At 39.7% G+C, this 17,096-nt stretch overlaps 1 protein-coding gene across 1 annotated transcript in view; it reads right to left on the bottom strand.

The window, feature by feature from the left end:
• ahctf1 (AT hook containing transcription factor 1) overlaps positions 1-17,096 on the bottom strand; it is a 119,206-nt gene that overhangs the window by 46,754 nt on the left and 55,356 nt on the right. The window contains exons 8-20 of the mRNA XM_034187987.1: positions 16,313-16,397; positions 15,880-16,030; positions 13,974-14,106; positions 13,696-13,877; positions 13,420-13,481; positions 12,404-12,532; positions 12,155-12,245; positions 11,479-11,568; positions 10,993-11,133; positions 10,635-10,739; positions 6,855-6,951; positions 6,414-6,537; positions 6,212-6,268 (exon numbers count right to left, since the gene is read on the bottom strand). Coding sequence (XP_034043878.1) covers positions 6,212-6,268; positions 6,414-6,537; positions 6,855-6,951; positions 10,635-10,739; positions 10,993-11,133; positions 11,479-11,568; positions 12,155-12,245; positions 12,404-12,532; positions 13,420-13,481; positions 13,696-13,877; positions 13,974-14,106; positions 15,880-16,030; positions 16,313-16,397 — 1,447 coding nt within the window. The remainder of the gene's footprint in view (positions 1-6,211; positions 6,269-6,413; positions 6,538-6,854; positions 6,952-10,634; positions 10,740-10,992; positions 11,134-11,478; positions 11,569-12,154; positions 12,246-12,403; positions 12,533-13,419; positions 13,482-13,695; positions 13,878-13,973; positions 14,107-15,879; positions 16,031-16,312; positions 16,398-17,096) is intronic.

Raw genomic sequence — 17,096 nt, 5'->3', positions numbered from 1 at the left:
AACTGGAAATTGTATTTGTGAATTGAGTTTCAGCATTTGTGGATCGCTTTCCTCTGCGACGTCATTTTGAGACACTCTTTTCGCGAACACAGATCCACAAACAAATGCCGACAGATTCACAAATGCACACTGGCTATCCACTAGATGGCAGTGGCGTGGGTGTTAGCACAGGCATATATATGAATAGACCCCGCATTGGTTGCTGTGGCGCAAGAAATGTGGCCGCCATCTTGGAAGGGGAGTCCTACCAATTAGTCCTACTGTAAACAAAACAAGTCCACAAAGTCACAGAAGATGCCTGCCCACTGTGCGGCCTACTTTAATTCACATAGGTGGACTATTGGCAGCAGGGATGGGGGGATTACTTTTCACAAGTAAGATTGAACATTATTATTGTATTTTGTGAATAGAATATTACTTACTGTACAACATTGTACAGTAAGTAACTATAGTTTAGTGCCGGAGGCTAACTGAGACATAACAGCTATATTACAACTGACAAAATAATGCTCCTTTCGAAATAAAATAAATATTACTGGTATAACAATGATCAGCTAATTTTACACAGGTGGCAGAGACTGCATTATTCACATGTAGCTAATTATTTCACTCTAAAACAGTACCGTATTTTCAGGACTATAAGTCGCACTTTTTTACATGTTTTGGCCGGGGGTGCGACCTATACTCCGGTGCGACTTATAAATGAAAAATATACCGGTAGGATCTCAATTAATTTACTGTAACAAAACAATTTTACGTGACAGAGTCGATCTATGTTTTAAAATGGCCACCAGAAAAGGAAATGCAATGCATCATGGACACTGTAGTATGGCGGCCGTCCTATAAGTCACGCTGGTCGCGATAACCAATCAGAGAACAGAACGTTGGACGCGTATTCCTCACCTCACCCACAGCGTGTGAAGCTGACGAATACGGTGCTTGCTGTTATTCCGGTATGGCGAACAAAACAGCTTCAACCCTTGGATATCAGTGTGAGCAGAGTGTTTAAGTTGACGCTGAGAGCTGCGTGGGAGCACCGGGTGAGCAACGGCGGAGGATTAGTGTGTGCACTTGGAAGGAGCTGGCGTCGAAGATTGTGAATAGCATTTGAAGCAGACGAACATGGTGTTTATTCCGGGACGGCTAACAAAACAGCTTCAACCCTTGGATATCAGTGTGAGCAGAGTTGACGATGAGAGCTGCATGGGAGCACTGAGCGACGGCGGAGGATTAGCGTCTGCACTTGGAAGGAGCTGGATCGACAATGCTGGGTGGTCATGAGCTGCGCAGGTAGGTGCTGCATGGTTCGGCTCACAATGTGGTCCGCAAAATACAAACATATCCGTAGGTAAAATGCAGCTCACGAGAGGGCACTCAAGGCTTGTGTGACTGTTCCTGCGACTTCTGACTACCATAGAAAAATAAAAATTTCAACGTTACTGATAACTTAACAAGACAACGGAGAAGGCCCGAAAAAATGCCACCAAAAAGAAAATCATACTCTGCAGATTGTAAGTTACGACTGGTGAAATATGCATCTGAAAACGGTAGCCGTCACAATATTATCATCTGAACTTTTCATGTTAAGTTAACATACCTGTATGTCCATGGGACTTATAGTCCAGTGCAACTTATTTATGGTTTATTTTTCTTTATAATGATAAAGTGGCTGGTGCGACTTATACTCCGGTGCGACTTATTTATGGTTTATTTTTCTTTATAATGGATAAAGTGGCTGGTGCGACTTATACTCCGGTGCGACTTATAGTCCGGAAAATACGGTATATGCTCCCTCTCGTGTCTCAAACCCAGCCACTTACATCCTTAAAAATCCTGAAAACAGAATATCTGATTGTAGAATAGTTTGTAAAACAAGTTTACTCACAATTTTCAGCAGCTTTGGTTCATTATCTGTAGATATGCATTAAAATAGGAGTTTTGTTGAAGAAAGTAGGAGGAAGTAAATAAGTAAACATTTCTACAGTGTTTTTTGTAGGCTCTCCAAAATTGGCCATTTTTGTTTTGAAGGTTTCCCAAAGACAAAGATGTCTGGAAGAAATGGGAAGTAGCAGTAAGGAGAGAAGGATTCACTGCAAATGATTCTTCTGTGTTGTGCAGTGAACACTTTAAGAATGATGATTTCGACAGGACAGGTCAGACTGTCTGACTGTGGGATGGTGTTATTCCATCCATCTTCAGCTTCCCGGGTCACCTCCAAAGAGTAGGTGTGGGCTTTAGTGTTAAAAATGTGCTATATAATATATATATATATATATGATTTGTCTATAATACTAAATACATGTCCCACTTTAGGAAAAGCCGAATGGGTTGTCTGAGAAATGTTGGCACTCTTACTATAAATGGTCTAAGTATTTCATTCTGGAGTGTGAGGTCTACATTTTCTTTTTTTATTTGAGTAGAAAACAAAGTAAGGATTACAAAAATGTTACTGAGTGTATATATAGTCAATTGAATTCATATCACAATTTACTTCAATATTCTGAAATGCAAAAAATTAAGGCAATGCACCCTATAGGTATATCAGAATATATTACTTTTAACCCACTATAAATATTAAAATTACATACATTGAACCATGTGCCCTGCCTCATGGCTACATGCATAACGTTTGAAACAAACAAACAAAAAAATCGTGAAAATCCGTTTTGTATACAGCAAGTTATGATTGATTAAACGCACTGACACTTCATTGCGCCTGTCAAATAGATGACACTGAGCGGAGCGGGTGCCCCTTCCAAGATGGCGGCCCTACGGCTCGCCAGTAGGAAGCAGCGGCCCCCTTTCCCATGATGAAATCCGCAGATTCAGCTTGCCACATCAATGAATGGAACCACACTGCCATCTAGTGCCAGTGTGCATTTGTGAATCCGTCGGCATTTATTTGTGGATCTGTGTTTGCGAAAAGAATGTCTCAAAATGACATTGCAGAGGAAAGCGATCCACAAATGCTGAAACTCAATTCACAAATACAATTTCAAGTTTTACAAATGTAAACTTTTTTTTTTTTTACAAGTTTTATATTTGCAAATACAACATTATTTGCAAAGACCAATTTACAAATGTAATTTTTTTTTTTTTTTACAAATTAAGTTTTATATTTGCAAATACAACATTATTTGCAAATACCAATTTACAAGTTACAAATATGAAATGTGCATTTGTGGATATCTGAACACATTTGCAAATCAATGATTATTTGTAGATCACCCAGCGTGCATTTACAAATATTGAGACAATTTTAACTCCATAGTGTGAAGCTGCTGGATATTGGCAGGAACTGAAACATGCCGTTATGTATGCCGTCATGTATGCCGACCACAGCATCCCAAACATGCTCAGTGGGTCACATGACCAGTGAGTATGCTGGTAATGCAAGAACTGGGATGTTTCCAGCTTCCAGGAATTATGCACAGATCCTTGCAACATCATGCTGCAACATGAGGTGATGGTCGTGGATGAATGGTACAACAAAAGGATCTCTGTGAATTCAAAATGCCATCAATAAAATGCATTTGTGTTCGCTGCCCATAACACAAGCCCACCGCCACCATCAGCAAACCGCTCACCCACATGATGCCACACATACTGTCTGCCATCTGCCCTGAACAGCGAAAACTGGCATTCATCCGTGAAGAGAACACCTCTCCAACGTGCCAGATGCCATCAAATGTGAGCATTTGCCCACTCAAGTCGGTTACGACGACAAACTGCAGTCAGGTCGATACCCCGATGAGGATGACAAGCATGCAGATGAGCTTCCCTAAAACTGCTTCTGACAGTTTGTGCAAAAATTGTTCGGTTCTGCAAACAGATTGTTGCAGCAGCTGTCCGTGTGGTCTCAGATGTTCTTGGAGGTGAACATGCTGGATGTGGATGTCCTGGGCTGGTGTGGTTACATGTGGTCTGTGGTTGGGAGGCCAGTTTGATGTAGTACTAAATTCTCTGAAACACCTTTGGAGATGGATCATGGTAGAGAAATGAAAATTCAATTCATGGGCAACAGCTCCGGTGGACATTCCTGCAGTTAGCATGTTAATTGCACATTCCCTCAAAACTTGCATTATCTGTGGCATTGTGCTGTGTGATAAAACTGAACATTTTAGAGTGGCCTTTTCGTGTGGCCAGCCTAAGGCACACCTGTGCAATAATCATGCTGTCTAATCAGCATCTTGATATGCAACACCTGTGAGGTGAAATGGATCATCTCGGCAAAGGATAAGTGCTCACTAACACAAATTTAGACAGATTTGTGAGCAATATTTGAGAGAAATAGGTTTTTTGTGTATATAGAAAATGTTTTAGATCTTTGAGTACAGCTCATAAAAATGGAAGCAAAAACAAAAGTGTTGCATTTATGTTTTTGTTCAGTGTACTGTTAACAATTGAAAGAACAATTTAAAGAACATTGTCGCTGACAATGTTCTTTAAAATTTAACTTGTAAACTACATTATGCATTTGTCACACAATCTTAGCAAATATTTTTTAAAAAGTTTGTGCTGATTGGTAAGGTCAACTGGGATTTTGATTAACAACACAATTATAAAGGGGCAAAGTCAACTGTAAATATTTTTTCACTGTAAATGTGTTCATTTGTTATCAGTTAATAAAGAAATGTAACAATAATTTGAACCAATAGTATTAAGGAATGGAACCAGCACCCACAATTAAACGATCATATCAACACTAAGTACTTTTGTTTTGATACAATCATAAAATGCACCCTCAGGCTACGTGGGATCAACAATGTAGGGCTGCCTTCAGTCCTATTGTCAAAGTCTTGTTATTTTGATGTTCTTGCCCGGAAAGCTTACACTGAATGACCTCTGGCCGGAAGTGCTTAAGTGACCTTTTGTTTCACTGCACATGCTCCCTGTGAGATGTAGATTTTGTTTATTGTGACATGCTATAAATAAAAGCTGATTAGTTCCACGCACACGCACACCTCAAATATCAAATAAATCTAAATTACCGTATTTTCCGGACTATAAGTCGCACTTTTTTACATGTTTTGGCCGGGGGTGCGACCTATACTCCGGTGCGACTTATAAATGAAAAATATACCGGTAGGATCTCAATTAATTTACTGTAACAAAACAATTTTACGTGACAGAGTCGATCTATGTTTTAAAATGGCCACCGGAAAAGGAAATGCAATGCATCATGGGCACTGTAGTATGACGGCCATCCTATAGTTCACGCTGGTCGCGATAACCAATCAGAGAACAGAACTTTGGATGCGTATTCCTCACCTCACCCACAGCGTGTGAAGCTGACGAACTCGGTGCTTGCTGTTATTCCGGCTTGGCGAACAGAACAGCTTCAACCCTTGGATATCAATGTGAGCAGAGTGTTTAAGTTGACGCTGAGAGCTGCGTGGGAGCATTGGGTGAGCGACGGCAGAGGATTAGCGTGTGCACTTGGAAGGAGCTGGCGTCGATGATTGTGAAAAGCGTTTGAAGCAGACGAACATGGTGTTTATTCCGGGACGGCTAACAAGACAGCTTCAACCCTTGGATATCACTGTGAGCAGAGTTGACGCTGAGAGCTGCATGGGAGCACTGAGCGACGGCGGAGGATTAGCGTCTCCACTTGGAAGGAGCTGGATCGACACCGCTGGGTGGTCATGAGCTGCGCAGGTAGGCGCTGCATGGTTCGGCTCGCAATGTGGTCCGCAAAATACAAAAATATCTGTAGGTAAAATGCAGCTCACGAGAGGGCACTCGAGGCTTGTGTGACTGTTCCTGCGACTTCTGACTACCATAGAAAAATAAAAATTTTAACGTTACTGATAACATAACAAGACAACGGAGAAGGCCCGAAAAAATGCCACCAAAAAGAAAATCATACTCTGCAGATTACAAGTTGCGACTGGTGAAATATGCATCCGAAAACGGTAGCCGTCACAATATTATCATCTGAACTTTTCATGTCAACATACCTGTATGTCCATGGGACTTATAGTCCAGTGGACCTTATTTATGGTTTATTTTTCTTTATAAAGGATAAAGTGGCTGGTGCGACTTATACTCCGGTGCGACTTATTTATGGTTTGTTTTTCTTTATAATGGATAAAGTGGCTGGTGCGACTTATACTCCGGTGCGACTTATAGTCCGGAAAATACGGTAGTTGGTCATCTGCTGCATGGACAAAGACAATTGGTGAACTATGCACTAATATTTGTAGGATACAATTGCGTGTTTGGCAGATTCTTCAATGTTGTCCAGTAGATAAATGTCCAGCAAGGCCTGTGAATCAATAACATATCAATAAATCAGTTCTGTACAATACTGTAGTCATAGATAAAAAAAAACTTAGACCAAAAAAAAAAAGTTAAATTACAAAAAAAAAAAAAAAAAAAAAAAAAAAAGGGGGGGGGGGCTGCAGGCTTACATGCAATGTTGGAGGTGGGTACTGCCCTGTGCCACCTTCATCCCTTTTCCACAGGTTTGACAAATGCTCCCCACACTCACCAACCAAACCATCGATCATCAGGCAGTCTGCACACCACCTACCCCTGGGTAGCAAATATGACAGAATTACCACTTCACATTCACCAAATATCAATTCCCCTATAAAGCGGAAGCACTCAGAGGTGGGTGGGTGCAGTGTTTAATGTCAAAGTGGAGCGTCAAAAAATGCTGACATGGTCCAAAATACAAGCTTCACTGGTAATCACCTGCATCTATCAGAACACAAAATATCAGAGCTGAAACATAGTTTTTAGAGCTAGTTATGGAAATTTTAAAGACTCAGTGACTCAATAATTCCATTAATCCTCCCCTTGTCCTGCTAATGGTAGAGTACTTTTTGAGGTGGAAGACGACTTCTTACTTTGCCAGCCTGGTGAGCTCCTCTCTGCGTATATCATAGTAGCTGCTGATGACTGAGTGGGTGTAGAAGGGTCTTGAGATCTTCAGAGCGTCTTCGTCTGGGAGGGACAGTAGTTACAATGCAGCATATAGTTATTTTCTAAACTTTTGCACTAAACAATAGGAAAACATGAAACTAATAACACTCACTCTCTTAAGATAATCACTGCTTAAACAATTATTAGTGGAACGTCACAGAGACCGCAATGGACAACTGAAACTACAAAAAATGAAGCCTCGGTCCCACTAAATGATATGTGCCTCACAGCCAATCGTAGAGGCTGGAGAATTTCACATGGGTCTGTCTCCGCCTACTCTTTCTTTCAGCAGACTAATGGCGCTGAGTGTTTGGCTTTGCTACAGAAAGTTACTTTTTTTTTTTTTTTTACTGACGGGACACAGGAAGAGATGCTTGTAATTGCAACAAAAACAGTAAGAAGGGCTTTTTCATCTACTGTAAATCAATTTAATTTTTATTCAGTCTTTCACAACAGGAATGAGATGGAAAAAAAAAATGCAGTGGAATACTTTTTCCTCCCCCGTATCCTCAAATGGATGCACAGTGCAACTAAGGCCTCATCGTGAAATGTCAGATTCGGTGACCCCATTTATAGCACCAAAACAGTTCGCTGACATGAATAAAGGTTTACTTTCAATAAAGATTTGAAGAAATTTTTAAAACCACATTTCTTTTTTCAGGTTGAGAGCCAAATTCTTTCTGTATACAGTGTTCTAAACACATTCTGACAGCTGAGCTTATTCCAAACATTTTGATATGCAACACATGGGCATTATACTTAAAAAAATAAATAAATTTCACATCATCTTTTGAAGAAAATCCTTCTCTCTTGTTTTATCAGAGAAAACTATAATAATAATAATAATAATAACAAAAATCCGCCGTACCTCATTACTTTTTTCTGATGTCAAGGGTGATAAACTAATGTTTTTTTTTGTTTGTTTTTAAATGGGCCTTACTGAAAGTACAGAAAAATCAAGAAAATACTCCTGGACCCCAGAGGGTTGGAGAATGAAATGCAAAGGGTGCAAAAGTCTTCACACACGATTAATGTAATACAATTCAATCAAGGTTTACAGATAGTTGATACAACCCCTGGCAATAATTATGGAATCACCGGCCTCGGATGATCATTCAGTTGTTTAATTTTGTAGAAAAAAAAGCAGATCACAGACAAGACACAAAACTAAAGTCATTTCAAATGGCAACTTTCTGGCTTTAAGAAACACTATAAGAAATCAGGAAAAATAATTGTGGCAGTCAGTAACGGTTACTTTTTTAGACCAAGCAGAGAGAAAAAAATATGGACTCACTCAATTCTGAGGAATAAATTATGGAATCACCCTCCAGATGTACTTCCCTGCCTAGGTCAACAGCAGGGCTGAGCAAACCATGACCGGCTCTTTACAGACAACATACACAACACACGTGAGCCGGCCCGGTACATGAACACATATAAAAGCACACACAAGGTAAAAACGTGGGATAGAAAAACCTTCATAGCTGCTGCATTACACAGCAGCAATGCAGGAAAAAAAACCATCAGCACAAAAAACAACGATCATACACACAGACAGGAGACGAAAGACGACAACCGAGATTTGAAAGTCCAGTTTATCAGAACACCCGGAGGCAGCCTTTAGGCGCCGTCAACGGCCTTGTTCATCCATCTGGAAGGAGGAGGGGCTCAGCCCTGAACAGTTCACTGTCCACAGTCAACGTCAGAGCTGGAGAAGCTGAGGGAGGGAGAGACTGGGGAGCAAGGCTTAATCAATCAATCAATCAATTTTTTTTTTATATAGCGCCAAATCACAACAAACAGTTGCCCCAAGGCGCCTTATATTGTAAGGCAAGGCCATACAATAATTATGTAAAACCCCAACGGTCAAAACGACCCCCTGTGAGCAAGCACTTGGCTACAGTGGGAAGGAAAAACTCCCTTTTAACAGGAAGAAACCTCCAGCAGAACCAGCCTCAGGGAGGGGCAGTCTTCTGCTGGGACTGGTTGGGGCTGAGGGAGAGAACCAGGAAAAAGACATGCTGTGGAGGGGAGCAGAGATCAATCACTAATGATTAAATGCAGAGTGGTGCATACAGAGCAAAAAGAGAAAGAAACACTCAGTGCATCATGGGAATGATGGGATTAAGTGTTGTCCTTCCTTCAGGAGGTTTTTATCGCAGCGGCCTTGTAGTGCAGCTGTGTTTTTGGGAAGCCAAATGAATATCCAGATTAGCAGACGCCTGAAAGATTCCACAGTCTGAGAACAGAGTGGCTCTCAATACATATGAATGTAGAAAGGATGCGGTCTTACTGACAGTCAAAGCGGTTTTCGAATCAATCATGTGGGGGAGCCTGGATGGGCCAATTATAGCTGCTTCCACCTTCTTGAGTTTCCGGTAAACCAGCGCTATGCCCGCTCCACACAGCAGAAAGCCGGTCACCACTGAGCCAAATATATACACATTTTCGACGTCCTCCACAGACAGCGTGTAAAGGCACATGACCTGCCATCTCCTCCACGAGTCCATCACGTAACCCATCACATGCGTCCGGCAGGACAGGTCGGGTCCTCCGCCCCCGAATGTCTTGTAGAAAAAATAGCGTCAATTGCGTTCAGAGACCACTTTAACAGATCCATTTTTTGTCGTTTTCCAGAAGAGCAAAGCTGCAGCCTCACAGACAACACGAGAAGAGAAGAGAAAAATGCGTCCGTCTCGGCCGAGTGCAAGCTGGCAAAAACAAAAAGGTCTTAATCTTTTGGAATAAGATCTAAAGATCTTAATCCAACTGAAAATCTTTGGTGGAAGTTGAAGAAAATGGTCCATGACAAGGCTCCAACCTGCAAAGCTGATCTGGCAACAGCAATCAGAGAAAGTTGGAGCCAGATTGATGAAGAGTACTGTTTGTCACTCATTAAGTCCATGCCTCAGAGACTGCAAGCTGTTATAAAAGCCAGAGGTGGTGCAACAAAATACTAGTGATGTGTTGGAGCGTTCTTTTGTTTTTCATGATTCCATAATTTTTTCCTCAGAATTGAGTGAGTCCATATTTTTTCCCTCTGCTTGGTCTAAAAAAGTAACTGTTACTGACTGCCACAATTTTTTTCCCCTGATTTCTTATAGTGTTTCTTAAAGCCAGAAAGTTGCCATTTGAAATGACTTTAGTTTTGTGTCATGTCTGTGATCTGCTTTTTTTCTACAAAATTAAATACCTGAATGAACATCCTCTGAGGCCGGTGATTCCATAATTTTTGCCAGGGGTTGTAGCAGGCAAGTCAGGAGATGGTTGGAACAAATCTTCTAAGTCACTAGATATTGCTGTAGTCCAGATTATCATTCCGAAATGGAAATGTAATGCCACAGTATACAAAACATTTGTTACTTTTTTAAATGCTTTTAAAAAGCAAGAATGTTATGCATTACATTTTGAAAGTGCCCAAGGATGTGTATTTTTCATAGAAGCTACATTTTTGCACATTTGGATGCATGGTTGTTTTTTGTGTATTTTACCTGAATTAAATGGAAAATGTAACATGAAATTTTAGATTTTTTTTTTTTTTTTTTTACTTTTATCATTCTATACACCAATTCACAATCAAGGTGTACAATTTGTGAATATTTTTATGCAACTGTACAAGCTTCATATTCACAATTTTTGTTGAATATTAAAGTGGTACCTGATGAAGTTCCATATCAATCACATTTGTGAAAGTAACCATTTACCTGATCCTTCAGGTAGGAGGCCTGTGCGACAGAACCAAAGGACCACCTGAGCATACTTGGAAATCAGACTGGACACCATGTCCCTGTTCTTCAAACCCACCAGGCCTACAAAAAACAAAATATGCTCAAACACTTTTGTTTTTAAGCACTCCCATGGTATATTACCAATTTAACTGAAACAAGACAAAATACACACACACACACACACACACACACACACACACACACACACACACACACACACACACACACACAAATTTAATACTATGTTTCGAATTTTTAACAAATGGAAATTTCAATAGTGTTTATTAGTGCACTGATATAACAAACAATAATGGCTATAGATCTGTGCTGATACCTTTCTCAGTCAGCTCCTGGGCCTCTGTAAGCAGACAATGGAAGATGGTACTCAAGTTACCCAGCAGTCTCTGACTGTGCTGGAGCAGCTGCATTGTCTGAGGGTCTATAAAGTTGGATGAGCTGTCAAACAGCGGTGCACCTAAAGAGCAAATGCACATAAACCCCCCCCAAAAAAGAAAAAAAGTGCATATTACAGTTTAGTTTTTGGTCTCTGCCATAAAGAGAAAAACTTCATATCGATAGCAAGGTCACATAAACACCGAGGACACAATCATAATCAGTCTGAAAGGAAAATCCCTAAATCTCTCTCTCTCTCAATTCAAAGTTGCTTTATGAGCATGACTCTTTCAATGCAAGCAGAAAGAACAATAAAATATCACTGTGTGTGCGTGTATATATATATATATATATATATATATATATATATATATATACCACAATGTTTTCTTTATTAACGCAAACTCAGATTCACTATAAAACATACAAATGCCATCCAGTTCCTCCTTTGTGTGGACTACTTTGTTCCAAGCCCAATCCAGGATGTAGCGCAGATTCAGTGCTGACCCTGGTTGTTCTGTTGAGGAGGAAAAAAGTACCAGGATTAGAAATAAATATGAATGAAAGGCATCCATGGCATGTGTGTAGAAGGACGTTAAGACTCTTTATCAAAATAAACATGAATTGAATTGGGTAAAATTCTGCACTGTGTGAACTCATGACCTAATCAGTAATATCATCTGATACTGAGCAGTTAGTTATGACAAAAAAATCTGGGAGCCTAGCCTAGTCTCTCACTAACGATATGACTTAATTAATATGCAAATCAGGGCACTGTTACAATGGTCATCATTCCTCCTACTGAGATTACCCATGTGCTAAGGGTGGAAAGTTTCACCCAAACAGCCTTGGAAATACAGCGACAAATGTCTGGACAATGCACTCAAACACCCCCTGGTGATATTTTAAGGTGGACGGGGGATAATAAAGATGAACAGTACTGTGATAATGACAGTACATGTGTGAAAAAGAGCCAACTTGAATACAACATTCCCTAGGAACTGCATACACACAAACCGGATCATATGCATGTTTTTGTTTTTTGGTAAAGGCAAGATGTTTTACAGTCAATTTCATATGTTTATGTTAAAATAACTTCTTACCCTCTGCAGTCCACTGTTTAATGCAGCCAGTGATCAGACCCAAGGAGCTGGTTTCCACTGCTGTGGACAAGATTGCATCCAGTTGTTCCTCCTGAAGGTCAACATTAAATTATAATTACACATTAATCAAATCTTCCAAATCAAGCATTTAATTTACTTTCTCAAAACTCAGAATTGCATGACTGAAAATAATTCATGAGTATGAAATTAAAATAATCAAAATTAATGTCTTTCATGGGTAACTGGAACCTGTGAAATGCTCGAAGACTGGTTGTCAGCCAGGCGAGATGTGAGCAGGCCGGACATGAGGCAGCGAGAGTAGCTAGCTGAGATGACATCACTGGAACAAGGCGCAGCTTTCTTCAAAAAGCTCAATGACTGGTAAGAAAAACAATGCATGGAAATGAATGTTGATTTAAAAACCCTTACCTTATAAACACATTAACAATAAAATCTTTAAATGTGATGCTCACGTCAACAAAAGAATATATCACACAGCAATAAACATCACAAAAATACCAATTCCAATACAATTAAAATATTATCAAACAATATGAGACACCAATAGCTAACAAAAAGTCTACCATGTGGACAGGTGATGGTCAAGTCACTGAAGTAGTATGTTTGTGACTAGATGCTAGCTGGTTTAAATCTCTGTGCATTTAAGTCCCTTGCATGGAAATACCCTGACATCTGTATGTGAATGTGTGTGGGTGTCTATGAAAGGATGTTAGGAATCACTGTATGTAGCGTTTTGAGCATGAAACAGCTACATACAGTCCATCCAAAAAGTATTCACAGTACTGCACTTTTTCCATCCAAATAAGTATAAAAATTTCAGAGTTTGTCATGAACCTATCAAATCAAATCCCCAAAAAAAAAAACCCACACTGATTTTCATTGTTTTCTAGTAAAAGCTCATTAGAATATGCCACTGCAAAAAGGTTGTATCCCTAGTGCGAATACATATGTACATGTGATTTCTTAGTTTTTTTTTATTTTCAATAAATCTGCTAAATTTATGGGGTGTCATTATGGGGTGTTGTGAATAGAACTGAGGGGAAAAAAATTAATTTACTCCATTTTGGAATAAGGCTGTAACTTAAAATGTGGAAAAAGTGAAGCACTGTGAATACTTTCTGGATGCACTGCAAATGCGGTCCATTTACTGAGTCTTATGCAGTGACCTCTGTCATTTAGATTTTGTATCAAAACTATATAAAATTCTGAAGCATGTATGAGAGGAAAGAAAATGAGAAGCTTGCCTCTTTCTGATACCCAGAGCATGTTAAATGCAGAATTCCAGAGTTTAGCAAACAGGCAGCATCTGTAAAAAAAAACAAAACAAAAACAAACAAAAAAAAACACTATGTTAAGCTACTTTATGGGGATGGCTGCACAAGCATTTTTGAGTATATACATAAAAATCAGTCATAAAAAATAAACATCTTAAATTATTAATGCTACAGATAAAATGTATAATTGAGAAAAAAAAACATTTTGATACTGCATTTGCATATGTACAGTATGTGTTGTCTTACCAAAGTTGTATGTAGTTGGGTTAAAGTATTGCTCTGGTGGAGGGCAAGAGATGGGCAGCCCTCTGCTGAGACTGCGCTCATGTACCAACACATCTAGCAGCAGTTGGGAAGATGCCATCTGTACCAGTGGTTCCAGGGACCAAACAGCCAAATAGGGACAGTTTTGTAGAGACTCCCCAATTCTGATACAAACATACAAATGAATGAACAGTTCTAAAACAAAACAAATAATAATAATGATCATTCCCTCCCCTCTATAAAATCATGCTCCACTGTACCTTAATGAGTCTGGCATTTGTGCGTGGTACCACCGGTTTATGTCAAAAACACCAATGTAAGTAGAAGGGCTTCCTTGACCATAAGCTTTCACTTGCCAGCTGAAGATGGACACACTTGTGTCTGGAGATGCCGCTGGAAAGAAAAGGGGACAATAAAATCCATAACCGAAAATTAAGAATTACAATATTTAAAATGTGGTTTTAGTACTCCAAGTATGACACCATAGTCCACCTCCATTATGTTCAAGCATATGAGAAAATTAGGGAAAAATATGTTTTGGTAGACCTAAGGAAAAAAAAAATAAACAAAATAGTATGTGATGTTAGACGTGTAACCAGCAGATGCTACCAAACTCAACTTGTTTAAGGCCCTGTTACACAGGACAGCGTCATTTTCACGCACACTGTGCGTTCTAAAACTTTGCCGAGACATAGAAGGGACGTGAAAACACCTTTCAGTGTAACTGCTTCACCGTCCTTTGTATGCCATTGTTTTTTCCGGTGGAGCTGGAGCACAACAGGTGACTTCACATTTCCATGAATTTTACCAGTTTGTACACGAATATGCTGGATTGGAGTGTGCTGTGGTCTAAAAGTATGAGGTCATATTTCCTCACTGTTCGTGCACCAGGACATCAAAGAACAGACAGAGAGCTATTGCAGGGAATGAAAAGAAAGTCACATGACTGCTGTCCAGTTCAGAAAACTCACTTTGTCCTTTTCTGCCCAGAGTGCAAGATGGAGGGAGCACTGTGACTCACACTCTGGATTATACAATTAATGGAAAAAGACAAAACTCATGATGAGTGCACATAAACCCAATGTACCTATGCACATATTAAAACATTCCGCGTGAGGTACTTTCATGCAGGTGTTGTCAGGCACACGCCGGTAGAATTTTTATTATTTATTTATTTTTTTAAACACACAGGATGTATCCAAACTGAATGTACAAAAAGGATTCATTTAATATTTCGGTAATTCTGCCTGCCATGGTGACAGCTTGTTAATGCTGCAGGTTGTCATCACAACAGTAATCAGTGCGCGGATTGCTTGTCTGAGATGACACGTGCTTTCAGTGACAGCCAAACTGCATGTCCGAGAAGTATAAGATAAAGCTCTCCACCTGGTCGCTGCTCAAAGTTTTGAACATGCACAAAACTTTCTGATGAACTCTGTGGACATCAGCTGAGAAGGAACTCATTTTGCACTTTATAGCAGTGCTTTATAAAATTAATTTTATGCATAAAAACCACGGCACACAGCCTTGATCATTCAGCGTCCTTTGGGCAGTCATGTCGTGGGCTGTGCAGTCTTTGTGCCTGGCCTGTGTAGAATTTGAGCATCCTCCAGCCTTCTGTGTTGGTCATGTGCAGCTTCATACTTCACAGGATCCATGGAGACCATGGCAAATAGTGCACAACTATCGAACGTGCCTTGTAAGTTCTTGGTGAGCGCTGTGCATTTCTTTGGCATCATGTGGGGTTCGCTGTGATTTCCTGCTCACACTAGGGATGCAGAATGAACTCCGCCCCTGTGTAACGGGGTATTAATAATAGTAATAATAATAATGCATTTTATCTATAGGCGCCTTTCTTAACACTCAAGGACATCAAACACAAATAAAAACAAATAAAACAACAATAACAAACAAATTAAAATATGTAAAAAATAACAAAAACATTCAAATTAGGCTGTGCAATTGTTCAGATAGAAAAAGCAGGCTTAAACAACTTATTACGTATAGTACATAGTACTTTTAGCTTTGCAATACACCTTTTTTTAAAAGAGAGAAGATTAACAAATGAAAGAGAAAGGTGGGATGATTCTGAAGATTAATAAAACATTCTCTATGTACGTATATGATGTAACACTAAAATCCAAATTGGCAGTGTCAAAGGCCAACCTTCATTCATGCTGTCGTCTCTGTCAAGATGAGGACGAAATTTCTCAATCGTCTGGCAACTCAGCAGGTGAATATTGTTTGCCTGGGCCCTGAGAGGAAAAGCTGTGCCAGTTAACTCCTGACTGTAGCGTTCCTCACAGTATTCTAGACCCTGAGAGCCAAAAAGTAAAAAGGGAAGCTTTAACCAACAAAAGCAAAGTATACATATATATTTACTGACATAATGTGAATGTTGTACTCATTGGATTATATTGATTCTTTCAGTGCAAAACAATAATTCTTACCAATAAAATTGTTTTTGTTTTTAAGTTTAAAAACAATTATCTGTGATGCATTTATTTTAAACAAGCATGAGCATATTTTTTTCCAAACACATGCAAAGAGTGATGTGCAAAAACATACAACATAAAATGTGCAGCACTTTGATACAGACCTCATACATGATCTTCCCAGAGATGAGAACCTTCCTTTCACTAAATGCCAGCTGAAGCAGGTGGAGGCTCAGTACATCACCCTCACTGCAGAAGAGTAACAAGAAGTAGAAACTTGTTTGTTAATAGTTTACAACATGACACTTTCAAGGCTGAAGCAGTCATTACAGTTGTGCTCAAAAGTTTACATACTCTGGCAGACTTTTTGTTTCTTTGGCCAAACAGGCCGAGACCTGTTTCGTTGCAAATAAAATGACTTTAAAAGGCTAAGAAGCATAGTATCATGCCAGGATGCTAGCCATACGAGAGGGAGAATAGATGCATCTTAAGTCTAGACTAGAATGTTTTATTGACACATGGAGATCATTCCACAAAACAGGTGCACGATAAGAAGATGCTGTGGCCCGTAGACTTTTTATTCACTCGAAGGACTCGGCATGTGGAGATTAATCAATACAAATCGGTATCTAGATACAAACGTGTGCAATCCGAGTGCATCGATTCATTCAGTGTGCATCGATTCATTTGACGGGTAGAATGGTGTTACATCGCTCGCTGCCTGCATCGATTTTTTTCCGATGCACACTGAATGCACCACAGACGGAAGCCAGAAACCTTAATTTCCTTATCAGTCCTTCAGTTCGGGAGACCGGAGCAGCCGTTGTTTTTGAGGGTGTTTATCGGGAAATGACAATTGCTCTGCATTGATTACAGACATTTTGTCTGCAATCAACGCAGACATCAACGCTGCTTCAAGCTTCAAACGTCTGTTTGAAGCTTGAAGCA

Source organism: Thalassophryne amazonica, chromosome 2 (genome assembly GCF_902500255.1).
Source record: "Thalassophryne amazonica chromosome 2, fThaAma1.1, whole genome shotgun sequence".
NCBI classification, from domain to species: Eukaryota; Metazoa; Chordata; class Actinopteri; order Batrachoidiformes; family Batrachoididae; genus Thalassophryne; species Thalassophryne amazonica.
The sequence above is the reverse complement of the archived record's forward strand: the minus strand, read 5'-3'. Positions and strand labels throughout refer to the sequence as shown.